This window comes from Anabas testudineus, chromosome 13 (genome assembly GCF_900324465.2).
Source record: "Anabas testudineus chromosome 13, fAnaTes1.2, whole genome shotgun sequence".
NCBI lineage: Eukaryota > Metazoa > Chordata > Actinopteri > Anabantiformes > Anabantidae > Anabas > Anabas testudineus.
The window spans coordinates 6,819,595-6,832,136 of NC_046622.1; the positions used below are offsets into that span (position 1 = coordinate 6,819,595).

General features: G+C 43.0%; 1 protein-coding gene across 3 annotated transcripts in view; it reads right to left on the reverse strand.

Moving 5' to 3' along the window:
• The window catches only part of robo1 (roundabout, axon guidance receptor, homolog 1 (Drosophila)), a 186,531-nt gene that overhangs the window by 19,148 nt on the left and 154,841 nt on the right, over nucleotides 1–12,542 (reverse strand). For all 3 annotated transcript variants that reach the window (XM_026372846.1, XM_026372830.1, XM_026372838.1), the window contains 10 exons: nucleotides 12,070–12,078; nucleotides 11,018–11,142; nucleotides 10,592–10,763; nucleotides 8,705–8,910; nucleotides 4,895–4,976; nucleotides 4,557–4,725; nucleotides 4,297–4,463; nucleotides 4,071–4,192; nucleotides 2,129–2,360; nucleotides 1,121–1,242 (listed from right to left, as the gene is read on the reverse strand). In XM_026372846.1, the coding sequence (XP_026228631.1) occupies nucleotides 1,121–1,242; nucleotides 2,129–2,360; nucleotides 4,071–4,192; nucleotides 4,297–4,463; nucleotides 4,557–4,725; nucleotides 4,895–4,976; nucleotides 8,705–8,910; nucleotides 10,592–10,763; nucleotides 11,018–11,142; nucleotides 12,070–12,078 (1,406 nt within the window). The remainder of the gene's footprint in view (nucleotides 1–1,120; nucleotides 1,243–2,128; nucleotides 2,361–4,070; nucleotides 4,193–4,296; nucleotides 4,464–4,556; nucleotides 4,726–4,894; nucleotides 4,977–8,704; nucleotides 8,911–10,591; nucleotides 10,764–11,017; nucleotides 11,143–12,069; nucleotides 12,079–12,542) is intronic.

The window sequence follows — 12,542 nt, forward strand, 5'->3', positions numbered from 1 at the left end:
CTAGATAAAAAACAAAGAGCAGGCCCCAAGGCTGACCCAAACCTGGACCACAAACTGAATTAAACTTTCACCTCAGCATGAGTCCTGAAGACCTCCACATGCTGAACCCCCGATTTTGTGCTTTCTTTAGCCCCCACCTCCTCCCATCGTTTAGCCAGGTTACACATGCACACTTCCTTAGATGTGCACTGCATACTGTATGTGTGAATGTGTTTGCACTTTTGTGTTCAAACTCCAAAGCTCTGAATTGCTCTGCGTATCTTAAAAATGGTGCTGAGTGTAAGTGCCACTAGGGACTGGGCTCCGTAATGAGCAGGGAACACTCTCAAGCTGAACTTAAAAACCATGAAATTACTCTAAAGCCTATCACCAGAAAACATTTACCTGGAAAATTAACAGTGGCTTAACTTTTTTCTCCGACTCTGCTTCATCTCCATAGTTACCCCACTAACTTACATTTCTTGTGCCACAAAAAAGGTTTTCCAATTAAAATACTGGCTTCCACAAGAGAGGACAGCACTGTCTACAGCGAGGTCATTAGAGAAAGACCAAGTAAGGAGCAGGAAGCTAGACTCAAAGAGATGTGCTATAGGCTGACAGATGCATTAGCAAAGCCCCAGAGCAAGGAAATGACTGGAATGATAATAGAGGTCTGTCTCTTCATTGGCGTGACCTTGCTCATTAGCAGCCGCTCTCCACTAAATTTTATGTTTTATGTATTTTGAGCTCCTTTTTTTATTTTGTATGGTTAAAAATATTCAGTTAAGATACACATTGATGGCATGTGTAATCACTGGTGAAGGAAGAAAGAAACCTAAAAACATATTTTCCCTTTGAAACACACAAAGGTGTGTAACTTCATCCTGTCCACTAGATGGCGGTATTTTCACAGTTTCCACGGGCTCCCCCTGCTTTTGACTCCTTTCTTCCTCTGTCTGAGCCCTGAGCAGTGTACAAAGGTGCACCCCTAACAGGAATTCATTACCTTTCCCTGTCTGTTCATTGTCTCTCTCTGTTATTTTCTCTGTCTGCATCCCCCCTTTGTGTCTCTACAGTTTGAGTCTCACTTCCTCAGACCTGAGGTAGCTGCTGGCTGTTTCTTTTTTTTTTTTTTTGTTACCTTGTACTCCTGGACCACCCCATTCTGCTCCTCTTCTGGAGGGGGTTGCCAGGAGACCACGATGGCAGTCCCATTGTCCCCGCTCTCCGTCACTGTAACGTCGCGAGGTGGGGCACTGGGGGCTGAGGAGTGCAGACAAAAGATTTTAAAAAAATAACACACCTTCATTTATGATACAGATTTTTTTATTCATAACTGCATGCAGTCTCTCTCTGTCTCCTCTCATCCCATTTAGTTGTCGAAATTAGTCCTTTATCTCTGTGTGAGAGTGAAGCAAAGAACAAAGGACCACTGATGAAAATTACAACACTGAAAACTGAGATAGTTCACTGAAAGTGCTTCTGTGGGTAAATAAAAGCAAATGATTGTTTACTCAAAACAGACTGGGAGATACAGTGGTGGAGTGTACGGTGGCGTTTGAATGCCAACCTGTGGTTCAACGGTAATTAAACTGAAATAATTATGAATGCAACATAAAAGACATAATCGCAATTATAGTGAGGTTTATAAAAGCAAGTATTTTTCTGCTTTTGCAAGAACAAACAACATGTTTAGAGCTCCAAAAACAATTATCAACAAAATTGTGTACAAAGGAGAATCCAGCAGAAAGAGATCAAAACACTCCCACACATGCAACACACACTCACTCACATTTCTCCCAACTGCTACAGAAACACTAAAATTTGCAGTTTGGGTTTCAACCAAACCTCATGGGACTGCCACAACCACACCCTATGAGAAATTAGTTTAACACTTGTAGTGGAGTGTTGTATATAGGTTTCCATAGGGCCTTTTAAAGAGCTGAACATCCACTCCATCATGCTTGAATACACCACATTTGAACAGAACATAATCCTGCCCTCCCTGCCTGCTGTGAACAGCTGTTGTAGGCTCCCACACATGCACGCTGTGCATATAAAATTGTGTAAACATGAAAACATGCATGCACACATGCTAGTGCTAAAAGCACACATACACACGCAGTCACACACATTCACAATCCCCCACCTTCTTCCAGCGTTTTGCCAATTTTGACGTCACTGTCTGTTCCCTGGAACTCATTGAAGAAGGGGCGCACTTTGAATTCATATGTGACTCCCTTACGAAGCTGCGGCACAACAGCGCTGTCCTCACCAGGGGTCCGCACCTCGAATACAGCCCATTCGCTCCTTAGGAGCCCCTCTGGTGCAGGCCTGTACATCACTTTGTAGCCCTGGATGTACTGAGACTGCTGCTCCACCTAGTGAATGGCACAGGAGCACAGACAAAGACAGTGTCAGCTTGGCTTCATTATGTGCTTAACTGTTCACAGTGGAAAATGATACAGTAATGTAATAGATCGTAGCATCAATGGACAGCTATGGATTGATGCAACTGATTCACCAGGCGCTGCATGGAATGGGGTGCTAACTCATCACATCACCCGTCTGTTTATCCATCCACATCTACATCGCTCTTTTTAACCGTCTGTCTATGCGCCATTTGGAGCTGCAGCGATTTGTGCAAACCGCAGTATGAGGTCATTGGCCAGAGGTTCCTCTAAGTCTGGAGCTGGTTAAATAGGGCCCAGACTCCCAGAACAGGCTGTCTCATCCTGTCCTGTTCGCCAGTGTATGGCTGCCTGCTGAAGTAAAGGCAGGGGGGGGAAGTGGATCTTTATAAAGACAACCAGAAGCAGAGTACAACAAGTCAAACGGTGTCTTATGTAGCTAAATAAAGAGGATAATTCTAATTGGAAGGGATTTGTCTCTTACTTTATTCTTGGGATAATTAATGTTCCACTGTGATCCAGCATGGTTTGAGAAAAGAATAACCACTAACCAGGATGCTAATATCCCTACAAGTCCCTGTGGAAGGCAAGCAGCACTGGCTTGTAAAGATTTTAGTGATTTCTTTAGCCCTCCCCTGTAAAATATGCTGCTGGCTCAGGTGGTCTTCATTAGCCTGAAAACTGCACAACCATTTACCACAACACAAAGGAAAATGTAAAACCAAGAAACGCCACGCTGGGAACAGATTTAACCCCACAAAATGAGAAAACTCTGGTGCTTAACTGGAGTGTCAGTCCCTCATGTGTCGTGTGTTTTTCTGAAACATTCCAGGGAAACAGGGTAACTGGGCAGTGATGTTTTAAGTCACTCTTGACATGTCAGTATCCTTTTCACATTTTAGTCCCATTAATCACTCACTATGGCACTTAATAATACCTGGGAATAAAGGGGCGGCTTTGTGTCAAAAGACAAACCAGGGGTTGTTCTTTCCCTTCAGTGAGTCATTACACAGATTAATATTTACCAAGTATGGTACACAGCCGTGATGTATAGTTGTATTGTCTAGTAATAAAACAAAAGATGCATTAACCAGAGCAGCTGGAGGAGTACATTAGTACTTCATATTTAGCTCGTATCAGTACAGAAACACCACCCTAACTCACAGTTCTACTTGCACTTCCTCCTCTCCCACCTATTCGCTTTAACATCTGTAAGCCATTTCCACTTAAGAGCATGAATTGGCCGCCTCTTCCTTCTTACTTGTATTATTTTAACAGCCGTCAAGTGTTTTCAATCTGTGAGGGCACAGGCTGGCACGCCACTCGCTGCTATATGGCACTACATGGCCTACTGCAGAAGGCTGCGCTCTTGAGTGCACAGTGAACCCACTGTGGGCAAAGCGGCAGATTTTTGGGCTCTGGCCAACTGACCAGTTCAGGCTAATGGCAGATGGACACTAAGAACTTTGACTGTGCTCCAGGCTTCTCCCTTCAGTGTCCGTCCTCTGTAAGATGCCACAACATTAACTCGGCTGAGTTGGCTGACAAATTGACCATAAGCATATGACTAAACTAACCTTGGACCCTGGTGACCTGCTATACCAGCCCCCATCTGTACCTGGCTGCAGGTGTGGTAACAGAAAGAGAGAGTTTTTGTTCCACAGACAAAAATATACTCACTGTCCACTGCACTCGGACAGATGAAGAGGAGAGAATGGTGGGGTTGTGCAGGTGGATGACCACGTCTCCCAACTCCTTCTGGATCTGACGATGGTCCACACCCTGACTGGTGGGAGGGATATCTGAATGCAGAAGCACAGAGAAAAAAAAAAAAGATTGTGCCTTAAACTAAAATGCTGCTGTATTATATATCAGTCCTATCAGTTGGAGACAAGATGGTTCTCACCTTGTGTTTTCACAGCATCAGTGATAGGACTGGGATCACTCAGCCCGTAGGCATTGGCTGCCCGTACTAAGAAGAGGTAGACTGCACTGGGCTTCAAGCCCTTCAGTACAAATGACTCAGTTTTCACATGCTCTGCCAAGGTCTGCCAGCTGCTCCCTGATGCATGACTGCAGACACACAAAAGAGCAAAGGAAAGTTTAAAGGTTTCAAGAAGGCCATGCAGTAATTTGTTTATTGGTTGTCAAGTTAATTCATTTTACCTGAAGGCCTCTATGATATAGGAGGTGGGTGTTGCTCCAGCATTAAGGTTAGGTTTCCAGGAAAGGGTGACAGAGGTGCGAGTAACATCAGTGACCTCAGGTTTGGAAGGAGGACTAGGGATCAAGTTTGGGTCAGTAGGTCTGTTTGGTTGGACGGGGACTCCAAACTCTAAATTTAAAACAGAGACAAGAAAAGAAGCAGGTGGACTTTTACTTTATTGCATTTTTGCTGCAAACAAAGAAGTACAAAACATGTCCAACCTTCAATATCATCACTCTTATTTTCAGAAATGAGCATTAGTGGTAGACACTAAGCCTAACTACTGGATGAAACTTACCTTGGACCTCTAAGTAGGCTTTCCATGATGCCTCTCCACTGGGTGTGGAGGCGATGCAGGTGTAGGTACCAGTGTCACCAAGCTGTGGGGGAGCGAGGAGCACATTTGGTTAAATGGAAATTATTCAAATGTGCGACACAAGCTAACACCTGAGCTGGTAGTAGTTTCTTTAACTCATCCTGCCTCATTCTGCCTCTTGCTGTCATTGCCTGTCTCAATATCTTTTACAGCAGAAACTAGAGGAAAGCAGCTGGAAAAGTGGCAGACAACCTAGTCAAATGGAAATTATTTTCACAGGATCATACACTAATTGGAGACCTTTTTCTCTATCATTCCAGTGAGTGCCAAGCATGGAAGGCGCTGCCCCCCTGGAACAGATGTGGTTAATACATATGTTTGAACCTTGATTATTCATATGCTTTTAGATATGACATAGTAGGGAGAAGTATGGTTCACTGAAAATATTAATTATTTTACATGTTTGTTCAAGAGCTGGAAAATGCCGAACAGCACTTAAAGAGCTCATACTTCTCTCTTTAGCAAAGCTAAGTTTGTTATTTTAATAATGGAAAATGTAATCTGCATAAGATCTGGGTCTGCATTAAAATGCACATACAGTAGTGAGAGACAATAATCTTGTACGTGTGCCAGATTTTTTTTCATTCAAAGTTCACTAGTTCATGAGAAATCGACCTATCTTAAAAAAAATTGTGTATTGTCATTGGGAAATGCCAAAATCAATCAATGAAATTGCCAATCACCCTTAGGGTTGTAATTTTTGCTGTGGGTATGTCCCAAAGTGTTTTAAATTAGCAGTTATTAAACCGCTAATCAAGAAACCTGATCTCGACCCTTGTCAGCTGTCAAATTACAGGCCGATATCAAACCTCCCCTTTATCTCAAAGATTCTCGAAAAGATAGTAGCTGGGCAGCTATCCTCGTATCTTCATAGAAATAACATACATGAACTCTATCAGTCAGGATTTAGGCCTCATCACAGCACAGAGACGGCCCTTGTTAAAGTAGTAAATGACCTCCTATTGGCCTCTGATCAGGGTAGTGTCTCTATGCTTGTGCTACTCGATCTCAGTGCAGCTTTCGACACCATTGACCATAGTATTCTCCTTCACAGACTAGAAAATGTTGTTGGAATTAAGGGAACGGCCCTCTCCTGGCTTAGGTCCTATTTGACTGATCGTTATCAGTATGTAGATCTAAATGGCGATTACTCCACATGCTCTCCAGTGGAGTTTGGTGTTCCACAGGGTTCAGTTTTAGGCCCCCTGCTTTTTTCCCTCTACATGCTTCCTCTGGGCAACATTATCCGTAAACATGGTATTAACTTTCATTGTTATGCTGACGACACACAGTTATATGTTTCATCAAAACCAGATGAGATCAAACTGCTTAATAAAGTTGAGCAATGTGTAAAGGATATACGAGACTGGATGCTAATTAACTTCCTTCTGCTAAATCCTGATAAGACAGAAGTACTAGTTATAGGATCATCTGCAGCTAGAAGCAAGATGTTAGACCACACCGTAACTCTAGATGGCCTTTCCGTTACATCTAGTGCAACAGTCAAAGACCTTGGTGTAATTCTAGATTCCAGTCTTTCATTTGAAGCTCATGTAGATAATGTCACCAGGACAGCTTTCTTTCACCTCAGAAATATTGCCAAGATAAGGAATATTTTGTCACTAAATGATGCAGAAAAATTAGTCCATGCTTTCATCACCTCTAGGTTGGACTACTGTAATGCCTTACTGTCTGGCTGTTCAGCCAGGTGCATAAACAAGCTTCAGTTAGTTCAGAATGCAGCAGCGAGAGTCCTCACTCGAACCAGAAGATACGATCACATCACGCCTATCTTATCTACACTTCATTGGCTCCCCGTGAAATTTCGCATTGATTTTAAAATACTACTTTTGACATTTAAAGCATTAAATGGTCTTGCGCCGCATTATCTAAGTGAACTGCTAGTGTCTTATGATCCACCACGCCTACTTCGCTCAAAGGATGCTGGCTGCCTGTCAGTACCTCGTATCCTAAAAACTACAGCTGGGGGCAGAGCTTTTTCTTACAAAGCCCCAAAGTTATGGAATAGCCTTCCAAATAGCGTTCGGGACTCAGACACAGTCTCAGTGTTTAAGTCTAGGCTGAAAACCTATTTATTTAGTCAAGCATTTGAGTAAATAGATCTGGGAAGGACTCATGGACGTAGAGCATTATGGTGAACTGGTATGTTTAGATGCTGTCTTCCCAACTCTCACTGATCACTCGGGTTTGTTGATGGTGAAGTGTTTGGTTGCTCTACATCCCAGTGCGCCCTCATGTCTGTGTTTTCTTCTGAACCCACCCTTTTAGTTAGGCTGTCATAATTAGTCCTGCCGGAGTCCCTGCTGCACTACACTAAATATACATTCACCTCAAACTTTATCTGACTGTGAATACAACTAACTGCAATCTCTCCTCTTCTCTCTCTTTCCCTCTCCCTCTCTCTTTTCCCTCTTCCTGTCTCTCTGTCGAGCTACACGTCATTCCACCCTTTGCCCTCTGGACCTGTCTGACTCGTCCTGATGCCCAACTTCTGGCTGGAGATCTCGTCGCCTGGATCCACCGTTTGCCCTTTGGGATGCGTTTGGAGACTGGATTGGTCACAAGCTACTATGATGTCGGTCCCGGCCTCGGCGGACGTCGGAAGCTGTTTCTTGGAGGTCTCGACTCAACGCTCGATAGTCAAGGAATGGAACTAGTCTGCCTGCAAGAACTAACTGGACTCCATATTAACTTAAAATACTTTAACTGTTATACTGGACTGCTGCCTACACAGCATGTAATCACCCATATGAGGATGGGTTCCCTGTTGAGTCTGGTTCCTCTCAAGGTTTCTTCCTGTTGCCTTCTCAGGGAGTTTTTCCTTGCCACTGTCGCCCTCGGCTTGCTCATCAGGGACAATCACATTATTATGACTCATACACATACACTGTTCATGTACTGTTCTTTGGTTGTGTAAAGCTGCTTTGTGACAATGTCAATTGTAAAAAGCGCTCTACAAATAAAATTGAATTGAATTGAATTGAATTGAATTTTTGCCTTGCATGAAAATAAATATGTTAAATTGAAGCAGTACCTTACACTTCAAAACCATCTTGGAAGAAATGACAACTTCATTAATATAAAGTGTCTGCAGAGTTTACTCAGCTACAGCAGGAACGGGGTTCAGATGCATCCCCCCTGCATACCTCGCGCTGGTGGCCCAATCATACAGCAATCCTGTCACCACAAGACATGCCAGTGTTCATCAGAACACCTCAAACTGACGCGAACTCTGACCCTGCGACGTCTCCATCTGGAAGACACGTAAGCACCCCCTACGTGTCTTTGTCTAAGAGTGTGATCACCGTCACACAGCTTGCCGTCTCAAACACATACACACACACACATACGCACACACAAAAAATTACACACAAAACCCACTGTGCTTGCTGACTGACAGGAACTACAGACTGTTCGACTTCACAGACTCCATTTCAAACCCACGACAACTGACTGACACCCCATTGCGGGCTGGTTGCTGGCAGAGAACACATGCCTTATTTACCAACCAGCAGGGGTCTGCCTACCACATTCTGAATGTAATATGTACAACTTTGAAGTTTATTTCAATGGATTCAGACATTAAAAGCAGCGTACAATTAGATTTTTAGAATACAAAGTGAGTTTATACGTGTTTAATTAACTCCAAATGCCACACAACACTACCTGGTGCTGTGTTACAAAGCATTTGCACATGTCCTGGTGTCTCACCTTTGCATAGCGTATCTGCAGCGCACCCGTGTCTAGCTGTTTCACCCTGGAGTCATGTGTAGACACCAAAACACCATCTTTTCTCCATAGGATGGTGGGGGTGGGGTTGCCTGATGCCACACAGTTGAGGATCACTGTACCATCCACAGCCACTGTTTGATTGGTTGGGCCCTGTCGGATAACTGGTGGCGGGCGGTCTGACACAACTGTAGAAGAAGGAAGGAAAATGAGCAATTATGTGGAGAGGTTAAAGGAGAAAAAACTGTGTAGGTAGGTCATGTGGTGTAGCTGTAGGACAGAAGAAACAGAGGATTCAGACAATTATAGACAGCTTGTTTGGAAAAACACACCAAATCCAGGAAATGGTGAGAATCTGACAAACAGAGTGCAGCAGTATAAGCATGTGAAAAAACTGCAGGGATAGTGGGAGAAGGAATAAATCCAAAGTTTATAACTGGAAGCAATTTTCTAATCATTCAGCAGCAGGAGTCAAACTTAGCCAAATAAAAGCAGCATAATTAAAATGAAATGGCCTCAGATGCTTCAGTCTTCTCGCTGCAGCTCCACCAGATGCCAGGCGCTACGTACATTAACATGGCCAACAATCCCAGCGCCCATCCCCCAGCCATAAAACACAAAAACACAAAACAAGGGAGAAAATGCTTGAGAAAAAAAAGGAACATTATTAGCATGAGGACGTTTAAACTACCCCTTCCTCCTTCACGGCCTGTGAACCTTGGGTGTTCAACCAGTAGACACAAACAACAAAGACACAGAGAGAAAGCATGTTTTTGACAGAAAGAGAAAAGGCTACACAACAGAGAAAGGAGGGGATGAGGAGGCAAATGGAGCAGACATAAAAGAGACTTTAATTACACGTAGCCTATCATTTTTTCACTTTTTTATTTTCTATCTTCTGTAATTCATCATGCTCCTGCTATAGGTTGTCTTGCTCCCTGTGATTATTATTATTATTATTATTATTCACAGCTATTGATAACCGGTGCCGACAGCCTCGCTGATTTACTTGCAAGTTACATTCAGTGGGGAGCAATCAAATTAACACCAAACACAGTGTAAAGGCAACACATGATGTATATCCTGTGTGTGTGGATAGATTCTCTGAGCTGCATAATCTCTGGCCTGCTTTGTCTTTGCTTTTGTGCCGGGGATGGTACAATTACTAAAACATTGTCAGCATGACCTGTAATTACCAGATCTGTCTGTGGAGAAGTGGTGGCCTCAGAGTGGCCTGCTCACTTTAATAACTATTATTATTATCCAGAGAGCACGACAGAATGAGAAAGAGGAGAGGAGAGAGAGAGATGGACCATATCATTGTAGGCCTGAAATGAAGAAGGGCATTGGGTAAATGAAGGGATGAATCTAGGTGTGCTGCAGACAAAATAAGAGCTGCCCAGATCTCTGTGGGAATGGCTGAAATGAAGCCAAGGCTAGTCCACCAGGCCGACAGGGATTGGCTAGTAGAGTAATTAGAGGACCCAATCCAGACCTCAGCACACAGCCACAGACTTCCAACGGTAGACAGAAGTAAGCCAGCCATGGAATACTGAAGGAGACATTAGCCAGTGTGAAACCAGTGAAGCCAAATACTGAGCCAGGGTCTGGGTGCACAGGCACCAGTGAGTCTCTACCTCTGACAGGAACACATTGAACAGGCCAGACCAAACCTCACAAACCTCAGTTCGGATATTAATATGCTCCACAGTATGACCACAGGGTTTGGGATGAACAGCATTATCTTTGTGTGCCAAAGATTATCTGAAATACCAATATTTATCCACTCAACTTTCTTTCAGAGTTCCTCTAATTTCTGTTGAACCTTTGCTTCTATGTAAAAACTGTGTTTAAAAGGAAGTTGCTTACCATCAGTGACCTCTAGCAGAGCCTTGGTGATTACACTGCCAGCAATGTTGAGAGCCTGGCAGCTGTAGTATCCCATGTCTGAGCGTTCGGCATCAGTGATGGTCAGGTCTCCAGTCTGAGATACAGAAAATCGGCTGGAGGGTTGAGGAGGTTGGTAGGAGAACAGCAGATTCTGTGGGGGATGAAAACAGATGACATGCAGCCAGATTTTTATTTGGCAATAATATATTAATTGAACATGTTCAAGCTTTCACTCCAAAATGGCATATGCTGGCAACCATCTGTCTTGAGATATCAGCTATTGAGTAAATTATGCCTACAGAATAGTTCTTTCAAAGCTTTGAATGAGTATGCTAGCATGTTTTCCAAACTGATAAAGAACATGTTAAAAAAAGGAAAACCTTTATCCTAGTTTATTCTGTTTACCTGACTCCCTTCTCGCTGCCAGAAAATGGCTGGCTGTGGGTTTCCAGTGGCCTCACACTGGAAGGTGACGGTCCTGCCAACCCCAACCACCTGGTTCCTTGGTCTTACCACAAATGCTGGAGGCACTGGAGGACAGCCATGAGAATGGTTAGCCATTGAATAGACAAATGTGCCATAGTATGCTATTATAGTTGTCATAATATCACAGTTACAAGTGTTCTGGGTTATTTGAATCAAAGAGAAAAGATGTTTGTAGCTATGTCGCTTGTATTCCAATTAACTTTATTTTTAAACTTTGCATAGAGTGTGTACAGCAGAGTAAGTTTATCAAATTCAATTTACAGGCATATTACAGATGCAATGAATAGAAAAAACAAGGGCTTCTCCTGTGCCCCCTTATTTGCATAGGCAAGGGCATGGACCATTAAAATTTACATGGAAATGGTGAATAAATTTGAGCCATCTGTCCACGCTGATGCCCTCCAATAGTGCAACCAGGATGCTGTATCCATGCATCTTAATGACAAATTTTATCTCACACTAAGTGTGGTGTCACAGCCCAATGTCATCCATGCAGCTATACAGTGACACAAGGCCTTGCTGGTCTAATAGGCCATCTATGTGAGAAGGCATGTAGAGGTCAGAAGACAGGCCTGTTTACAACTTTAAATCAAAAGGAATCTGGGTATGTCCTCAAATGTCATAAATCTGCTAACGTTTTAATACTTTTTAGACAGGTTATGTGTAATGCATAAAGAAAAGCAATCTGAAAACTGTCATATGAAATACACACATAATTTGTCCATGAATGTGTTTGGTAATGCATAAAGGGGGGAAATAATAGAATGAAATGATGCAGCTTTACCTTGGAGGCCCAAGCTGAGCATATTTTTACCCATTAATGTCCTTTTGTCACTGTTGCCCGTGACAACAGAAACATGAGTGCTGATTGGAGGGTGGAGAGGTGAAGGGAGGTGGATGGAGGGGGGGTTGTGACACCTTCCTGTCTCTGTCAGGGCGGTGAATAGGTGACGGGTGACATTTCAACTTACCAGACATGACTAAAAAGGAAACAAAAACACAACAACAAAAACGCAAAGATGAATAAATAAATAATAAACAGAATGACATAAAGAGGAGAGATAATGAAAATAACAATGTGATGTCCATGAGCACACACAATTATGGTATTATTATTCAGTGAATACAAGACATGTTACATCTCACCGTCGACAAAAACCCCCGGGACAACACGATACACGCAGAAAAGATTAATTACCAGGAGTGGATACGGATGCATTAAAATGTACATACACCAAAGAAACATTTGATTCAACATTTATTTTTAGTGGTGATATACTCAGGAACAATGCTGGATTAAACTAAACAAAACACACACACACTACCATGAAAAACACATGACAGACGTTCTTAGCAGCACCATGTTGTGTTTACGTTTTGCCTCTTTTTCCAGGTGTTGCCTTGTATCCTTAATGAGATTTGGAGCACCCCAGGGAACAGCTAG